This window comes from Micromys minutus (assembly GCF_963924665.1).
Source record: "Micromys minutus genome assembly, chromosome: 29".
Lineage (NCBI taxonomy): Eukaryota > Metazoa > Chordata > Mammalia > Rodentia > Muridae > Micromys > Micromys minutus.
The window spans coordinates 10,095,517-10,104,821 of NC_137964.1; the positions used below are offsets into that span (position 1 = coordinate 10,095,517).

At 44.0% G+C, this 9,305-nt stretch overlaps 1 protein-coding gene across 1 annotated transcript in view; it reads right to left on the bottom strand.

Annotated features, from left to right (window-relative positions):
• INSR (insulin receptor) overlaps nt 1-9,305 on the bottom strand; it is a 121,943-nt gene that overhangs the window by 6,958 nt on the left and 105,680 nt on the right. The window contains exons 14-19 of the mRNA XM_080941423.1: nt 8,187-8,289; nt 6,246-6,313; nt 4,020-4,264; nt 2,526-2,636; nt 2,283-2,442; nt 456-585 (exon numbers count right to left, since the gene is read on the bottom strand). Coding sequence (XP_080797549.1) covers nt 456-585; nt 2,283-2,442; nt 2,526-2,636; nt 4,020-4,264; nt 6,246-6,313; nt 8,187-8,289 — 817 coding nt within the window. The remainder of the gene's footprint in view (nt 1-455; nt 586-2,282; nt 2,443-2,525; nt 2,637-4,019; nt 4,265-6,245; nt 6,314-8,186; nt 8,290-9,305) is intronic.

Genomic DNA, 9,305 nt, shown 5'->3' on the forward strand with positions numbered 1-9,305 from the left:
GTTCAATGCCCAAAACCCAGGTAAAGAGCTGGATGTGCAGGCCAGCAAGATAGCTCAGCGGGGAGCACTTGCTGCCAAGCCTGATGGTCTGAGTTAGACCCCCACAATCCATATGGTGGTGGGAGGAGAAAACTGACTCCCGAAAGTTGTCCTTTCACCTCCACATATGTGCTGTAGCATGGTCTCCCCAACAACAACAACAACAACAACAACAACAACACACACACACACACACACACACACACAACACTATGATTTATATTATAATTCATGAATTTCTAAGACTATCCTCAATCAATACATAAAGGTAGCCATCTAAGAGAACACAGACAGACAAACCTTCATTTCTATATGTGAAAGGCAGGCTTTCTTCTATCACCTCCTGATGACATTAGGGGGACACCTGGAGGGGTTCAAGCCCAGCACCAATACCCACCCATGTATGCATAACTCACCACATATCAGAAGAAGCAGTAAAGACTCCATCCTTCAGGGACTCGGGTGACATCCACCTCACGGGCAGCAGTCCCTTCCCCCCTTTCCGATAGTAATCTGTCTCGTAGATGTCTCTTGTCATTCCAAAGTCTGACAACAAACAGTTCACAGGTTTTTCAGATCCTCCTCCTAGCACCCTGAGTGGTCCACCCCTCAAAGCACCACTAGAGGTTCTGTGGGTGGCAGGCAAATTCACCAGGAGGGGATTCTTGAGGTGTTTGTGTGTGTGGGGGGGGTGTGGATGGAGAATAGAACTGCCATCCTTCCCACCTGTTCCTTCTCCAGTGTCCCAAACAGACCCTTTTCCTTTTCCCAGGTGATCTGCTGCTCTCTTGACTAAACTTGGGGTCTCCTTTGGACCTTGCCGCTTGCTGACATTCTCAAACAGTGGGCAAGCAAGCCTTTCTGCCTCTACATCTCTCTAAGCCATCCCACTTCTCATTGTCCTCGCACTGTTTAGGCTCATCCCCATGCTTCCCTGTACATCTTCCAGCCTGGCAGCATCCTACCACACAAGGCAGCTGTGTACACAGATGCATAAGCCTTCCAGTTCTCAATGGTTTTCTTTCTTTCTTTCTTGAGATGAGCTCTCACATATCCCGGGGTAACTGTGGACTTGCTACATAGCAGAGGATGACATTGAGTTTTTGATCTTCCTGCCTCTACCTCCCCAAGTGTCCAGATATATGCACCACCACACCTGGGTGTTTTTTTTTGTTTGTTTGTTTTGTTTTTGTTTTTTTGTTTGTTTGTTTGTTTTTTTGTAGGGGGAGGAATTCTCATTAATGTAGAAGGTCTTTCAGATCATAAATACAGAATCATGTTCCATCTTCCTTCATATAGGTTGATGCCTTGGGTATATTTCTATATATTTGGATATATTCCTGAAACTTCAAGCAGGCTGATGTCTTTGAGTATGTATGACTCCTACTGTTATGTAGAAAAATATCTCTTGGAATCATACATAGGTTCATCTCCTACCTGCTTCCATAACTAATATGGTAGGGGAGGGTGTTTTGGGATCTGTATGGGACCTTGCCTGTTCCTGATTCTCACTGGTTTTGTAAAGGAGAGGCAGATCCTATGACTTACAAAGCTCTTACATGCCTGCTTTCAGCTCAACCTCACAGCTCCCTGTCCCTGGTTCCCTTTATACCCATCCTATCCACACATTCCAACCAGCATTCTAGGCATTTAGCACCTCCTCTGCTCTTTATTCTGCATCCTCCGACTCAAGCTTTGGTCTTGTCAGAGCCTGTACTAAGCTTTATAGTAAGTTTTAGCTACCATCTCAGCACAGGCTAGAGTCATCAGACAGAAAAGAAGAAGAATCACCTGTATCAGATTGGCCTGAGGGCATGTCTATGAGGGAAGTCTTGATTGTGAATTGATACAGGAGGGCTAAGCTCACTGTAGGCATCACCATTCCCTTGGAAGAGACTGTTGCCAAGTACGAACCAGAGCAAACCAGCAAGCAGCGATCTTCCATGGTTTCTACTGAGTTCTGTCCATGACTTCTCTCAGTGACAGACTTCAAGGTGAAGCCAAGTCCTTCCTCCCAAAGTTGTTTTATGTAATAATTACTCACTTTATTCTGATGAAACCAAAAGGAAACTAGAATGGAAATGCTAGTTTTCTAGGCTGGGAAACACCCAGAGTGGGTAAAAGTATTTTTCAGGCAGCAAGAGGATCTGAGATTTAGGACCCCAGAATCTGCCATGCCACCAAAACCCTATAATACCCAATGCTCACACACATACACACCCCTCAAGGATTCTAAGACATACCTCCAATTTTGACAGTAAAATCATGGGCAACCATGCAGTTCCGAGCTGCCAAGTCCCGGTGCACAAACTTTTTGGCGTTCAAGTATGCCATGCCGTCAGCAATTTCTGCTGTCATCTGAATCATCTCTTGCAAGGTCGGGGGAGGGCGACCTGGGTTATTCTAAAGTCAAAACATGGGTTGCAATTAGCGAGGCTAATATACTTCAGATCGGGTGCCCTGCTAGGGGCCTAGAGGCAGCTTACCTCGGCATCTGGCCTCAGAGAACGGAGGTGACTCTTCAAGTCTCCATGGGCCATCAGTTCCATCACTACCAGTGTTGGCTGACCTTTGGACACCACCCCAAGCAGGCGGACCTGCAGAACAAGCATGGAGGGGATTGGAAAAGGGTCGACTCACCATGAACTCTGTCTGGTGTATAGCACACAGGCCACCCTGTGCTTGGATGTGCTTGGATGGAGCACGGCCTGGGATAAGGGAGCAAACAGACCCACGCATAGATAAAACATTCCAAGCAAATCTCACTGGCCTAATGTTCCTCTGCATATAAACCATGCCCCTACCTCCAGACCTTTGCAGTTCCTGCTCTCCTTGGCCTGTTCTCTCCCTCCCACGTACACATGGTTCAGTCTCACATCCTTTAAGACTTGGCTCAAATATACGACAATCCTCCTCCTCTCGCTTTCTTGATTTCTCCCGGCATTTTCCCCCCTAACATGCCACTGCTAGTTTGGGAACTGTCTTCCCTGAAATAGAGTGTCTAAGAGGGAGGCTAAGGATCTGCTTCAGTGTCAGCAAGAGCAAGGCGTTTAGGAGCCGAGACCTAGCAGTTTCTTCTGAATTGAAGCTTTCCATCGTCGGGGGAAGCTTCTAAGACTGAGGAAGTAAAGGGAAATTACACTGTGCAGGAATTAAGTAACTCATAAATCTAAGAACGTTCCTAACATTAGTAAGATTCACAAGACCACCAATAACAACCTTTCCAAGATTATGTTAGTAGGAAAAGCTTTGGCTAGCATAGGTTCTACGACCTCTCAAGCTGCCCGCTAGTTGTGCAGAAAGCACTGACATTCCAGATCACCGAGGTGAGGGTGAGTTTTCTGGTGATGTACCTACCTATGCATGCTATCCACACTCCTCTAGGGGAACCCACACCCTTGCAAGGAACTGAAATACCCTCACTAGCTTACCAAGAGAGTTCTAACAGAGTTCTTTCTTTGGTCTAAATACCATATCAGAGGTGAATAAATTTTGTTCACCTGTCTGCAGGAGACATCACGTAAAAGGTGGCCTTAATGTTCCTAATAAGGATTAAAGGACATATGGCTCAACGAGAAATAAAGAGCAGCCCACTCTGGGAACAGAAAGGCAGGGAAGGTTTGTTCTGACTTCAGGGAGAAGAATAAGGGTGGATATGAAGAGGCGGGCTTCCATGCAGTTAAGGGTTCCAGGGAAGTCAAGAAGCGGAAAAATATCGATGGGAAGTCTGAATTACAAAGGAAGATTCTAGAAAGTGACAGAGCCGTTTTTACAGAGTTTAATTGTGGGTAAGTTGGGAAAAGATGAGATTGAGAAGGGAGTTATCACCTCTCCCTACCTCTTCAGGGTGAGAGGCTTCACAGAATGGGAGTGAGCAGTGGTCTACACCTAGTCTACTAAGCTAGGTAGCTCTAAGCAGCGGAGACAGAACAAACAAGAAGCATGAGAGGAAGTCTTTGCCCCATCCCAGACAGACTCACCACATGATGGCAGGTGAATCCCTTCATGACCGATGCCTCATTGAGGAACTCGATCCGTTCTCGAAGGCTGGCTGACTCGTTGACAGTCTTCACCGCAACACGGGTCTCTGCCTCACCCTTGATGATATCTTTGGCATTGCCTTCATACACCATACCGAAGGAGCCCTGTCCCAGCTCTCGTAGAAGGGTGATCTTCTCCCGAGGAACCTCCCACTCATCCGGCACGTACACGGAGGATGGAAACACTACTTTTCACTTATATGCACAGTATCATCAGCCAACCTCTTAAGGGCCCCCAGACACCTCCCACCACAAGTTTTTCTTGAGCTACATGCATACATTTGCTTCTTTTGTGACTCAAGACTTCAGTTGGGCATTGAATATACAACCCAGAGCAGGACAAGTTTCTGCCACTATCAAAAAGCTTCATCTGGGTCAGGATCCCACTTAGGAAACACTAAAATGATGCTGTATCCTCATCTTTCCTGTCTGATTCCAGATCCCTGCTACTGGATGATGCCTATTCCTGAGATGGTTAACACTGTGAATGTTAGAGAATCCAGAATCACCTAGGAGACAAGCCTTAGGGAATGTTTATGAAGGAAGTGTTTAGATTAAGTTAATTGAAGTAGGAAGACCCACCCTAAATGTGGGCAGCATCATCCCATAAGCTTGAATTCTGGACTAAATTTTTAAAAAATGAGCTGAGGTCTAGCATTCACTACTCTCTGCTTCCTAACTATTCATGTAATGTGACCAGCTACCATGACCTGTCCATCATGAGAAACTGAACACTTCAACTGTGAGCCAAAATGAAGCCTTCTTCTCATAAGTTGCTTTGTAAAGTATTCTGTCACAGTAATTATCAAAAAATAAATAACTTAGACACTTCCCACTGGAGTTGTTTGACCAAGTACCAATGGAATGGTAGAGGAAAGAGTGTAGGTTAAAATAGACTGGGGGAAAAAATGTCTACAATGCCTAGCAGTTCTTAGAAAGTGATAGATTCTCTGTCCCTATCCTCTGATTCTCTTTGGTCTGTAGAACTCAGCAAGACGATGCTTTGTAGTCCATCTTTACTGTTAGGAACCCACAGAGCATACTGAGGAAGGGTACCAGGAGAGAAACCATATATACGGAGAGACTTAACCTGCAGCTGTGCCTACTCCTTGAAACCACTCAACCTGTCAATCAACAGACAAGTAAATGAGGTTATCTATCCAAGGCAACAGCCTACAGTTCAAATACATCCATGCCTTGAAAGTCAAACTGTAAGTGTGCTCCATGAGTTACTTTAAAGAAGAGAATGTCATATAACAAAATTCTTGAAAAATAGGCATGCCTTCTCTCTAGAGGCCACTCACTGCCCTTTCACGCAGTTAGGAGTGGTTTGGATATTGATCCTAAGTCCCTACCATAAGCATCAGTTAATATTCAACTACCACCAGAAGCAAATGTCTCCTTAGCACTCACCCAGGCCCTAGCAACCCATTCTATCTTCACTTCATTTGTATGTGTGTGTGTGTGTGTGTGTGTGTACATTTGTATTGGTGTATGCATTTATGTGCAGGTACACATAAGTGATCATGCACATGAAGGCCAGAGGTTAACATCAGGTGTCCTCCTTGATCACGTTCCAACTTCTTTTTTGAGACATGAACTCTCACTGAACCTGGAGCTCACGGACTGAGCCAGACTGACTTTCCATCGAGCCCCACATCCCTGCAGTGCTGGGATGGCAGGTACCTAGCTTTTTACATAGGCTCTGTGGGTCAAACCCAGTCCTCAAGTGTGAGCAGTGAACGTTCCACCTACTGAGTCCTTTCCTCAACATTACCATCTCTGATTCTCTTGGCTTCTAATTCCTGCCTTCTTAGCAAGAGTGACAAGTTTGGTGGTGGGTTTCTGGCCCTGACCTTTCACATGCTCCTATGGCTATGGCACAGAGATTTTAATCTCACATTCCAGCCTGAAGGTCCCAAGTAGGTGAAATCAGCCTACCCAAAAAGGTTTAGACAACAGACCTAACAGCCCATAGTAGCAGAGTCTCTGCAGCAAGGGCAGATGGATAAGCGTATCACTCAAGGTGGGGCTTCTCTATCCTCTTTGGGATAGTTTTCCTCCTCCCTGTGATGCTAGCCTATCCTCAGATCTGACTTAACAGTGATGGTTAAGGAAACCAGGGGCTGGGCCCTAAATTCCCACAAAGAAGGAAGTGGTGCTCACCATCACTGGCACTGAGGTACTCAGGGTTGGAAGATGCGTACAGTGGCCCCATAGGCCCATCCGGCTGCCTAAAAGAGGAAAAGAGAGACACAGCATCTTGAATACCTCGTGGCATTCTGGAGACTAGAAAGAAGCAAACAGTAAAAATCAGAAATGGATTGTTCTACACTTGGTCCAAATTAGAGAAAGTGATGGACAAAAAAAAAATAAAAATGTCAATGAGTGTCCTGGCTAGCCTTCATTGTTAACCACACACAACCTAGAGTTATCTGAGGGAAGAAGCCTCAGCTGAAGAATTGCCTAGATCAGATGAGTCTGTGAACATATTTATGAGAGTACAATTTTGTTAAATAGTAATACAGAAGGGCCCAGCCCACTGTAGGTGGCATCCTCCTTTGGCAGGTGGTCTTGGGTTGTATAAGAAAGCAAGCTGAGCATGAGTCAGACAATGAAACAGCAAGCAAGCCTCCCTCCATGGTTTCTGCTTCAAGTTCTTGCTTAATTTCCTGCCCTTTGTGAGACCTGTAAGTGTAAACTAAAAGAAACCCTTTCTTCTCCCAAGTTCTTTTAGTGAAAATGTTTTATCATAGCTACAAAAAGGACCTTAGAACAATAAAGCAGACAGAATTTAAAAGAACGTCAGCTCTGCAATAATGATACAGTATATGGCACAGAAAAAAAATGTTATGCCACTATTTAAATTCAACCTGATTAGCCAGAGGCATTGCTTGTAGTTTTCAAATATGAATGCCTTACTTAATGTTTGTCTTACTCTTTAATGAAAGAGAGTAAAGCAACAACAATCAAGCCAGGAATGCTAATGCATACCTCTGAGTGGGGTGGCACACTCCTGTAATCCTAGTATTTGGGAAGCTGAGGCAGGATGATCACAAGTTCAAGGTCAACCTTGGCCATATGGCCAAAAAAGTAAAGAGCAAAGATAGAACTGGAAGCGACCATGTTAAGCAAAATAAGCTAGACTTAAAAAGACAGAAAGCAATAAATGATGTGACAGATTAGGGATTATGGAGGAAATGGAAGAGGCTCAAGGAAAAGAAATGATAGGGTAAGAGAACACAGTGGGGGTAAAGACAAAATGGTGCTTTTCTTTCACACACACATATGTTAGTGTATATGTGTGTGTGTCCCATATATATGGGATATGAAAACAGAAAGGGAGTTAACTTCTAGAAGAATGTCAGAGGAGGAGGAGCAAGAAAGGGTATCTATAAGGAAGTATAGTGTTATTTATGTATGGAAACATCATAATGAAACCCATTATTGTATAAGCTAGCTAAATCAGTAAAACAACACAAATCAACTAGGTTTATGCTTCACTATGGTTGGAATATGAAATGCCCCCCACATAAGTCTGAGCACTCAGCCACCTCTGGTGACGCTGTTTTGGAAGGTTATAGGCCCTCTTGGGGGTGGAGCCTGGACAAAGAAGTATATCACTGAGAACAGCTTTGAGAATTTTGCACCCAAGGCCCACTTTCTATTCTTTCTCCACTTTCTGTGTTTGGATGGCTGTGCTCTCCTGTAGCCAGGTCTTTCCTTTCACAGTAGAACTATAAGCTAAAATCAGCTTTCCTCCCCAAAGTTGCTTTCTGTCGAGGTATTCTAGCATAGCATCAGAAAAGTTAAGTAATACATGTTTAAATTATACTTGAGCATCAGTTGCAACTCTAAGTTGGCTGCAGATACTAAGAACTGGGTAAAAATAAATCAGTGAAAGGGGGAATCAAATGAGAATTTGTAATAAAGAGTATATAGTAATATTATACAGTAAAGTTATTACGTTAATTGCAATGTAGCATATCCGATAGGAATAAAACTTAAAAGAAACAGCTCTGTCAAACTCAATATTTATGGTACTGTTTTCTTCTTTCCCCAAGAGAGTCAGTTGGTAACCATTTGCCAGCATACCCCCTTTCTTACCTCTTTCTCAGGAACAGATAAATACTTCCAATCACAACACTGAAGAGGAACACAAAGATGAGGGGCCCGATGATAATTTTGGCAATATTTGATGGGACATCTACTGTAAGAGAATAAGAAGATTCATGTTCAGCATCAAAATGAACTGATGGTTTAAAAAAACAATCACACCATTAAACGCAAGCTGTTGTGGGTCACACCTGTTACTGCACCACCTGGTGTAGGGGTGGGGACTGAGGCAGGAGGACTATGAGTTCAAGGCCACCCTGGGCTATAAAGCAAAATCCTAGGATATTTCCATGCAAGACGGGGCCATTGCATACATGAACTCACAGCATGTGGGAGCCATTGGTAATTGGTGCCTAGGAGAGGAAGAGTCTTCAGGGACATGGCCAGTGAGAAGCCCCTCATAGTCCAGTAGATGACCCCACACCTGATGTATATAATGGCAACTCAATGGCACACAGTGGACTCCTGTCTGCTCTTTATTTGTTTGCTTGTTTAGAAATACACGTGAAGTTGAAAGGAAAAAGTGGGGAGAGATGGCTAAGTCAACAGAATGCTTGGATTATCAACACGAGGACTTGAGTTAGACACCCACATCAGAACCATGTGAAAAACCTGGGCATGCTGTTACATACTTGCATTCAAAGGACTAGTGAGGCAAAGACAGGCTGATCCCTGGGGCTTCCTGGTTGGTGTAAGCACTCTACTGACTGAGCCGTCTCCCAGCCCATATGTCAAGTCTTGGCTATTGTCATCAGGACAACTGTCACCAGTTCTGTTCTGACAAACCCTACTTTGAGTTTCTCTATGAATCGACAACAAACTGTTTCCTTGCACTGGCTGGCCCCTAGCCCACAGGATGTATTTGTAAATGCTGATGGTTGAATGTGATTTAAGAAATGACAGTGATCTGGTTACATGCCTTTGCGTGTCTTGTTCTACCTCCTCTCTTGTTCTTTAAGAGGAGGGAGGCTAGAATCAGGACAAAGCATTCTCTGAAAAAATTATGAAAATTATCATTTTAAATTCTTTTAGGACTATTGTTTAACAATTTCTTACATATGTATGTTTCTTAATCATATCCATCCCAATGATTTACAATTTTAAAGTATA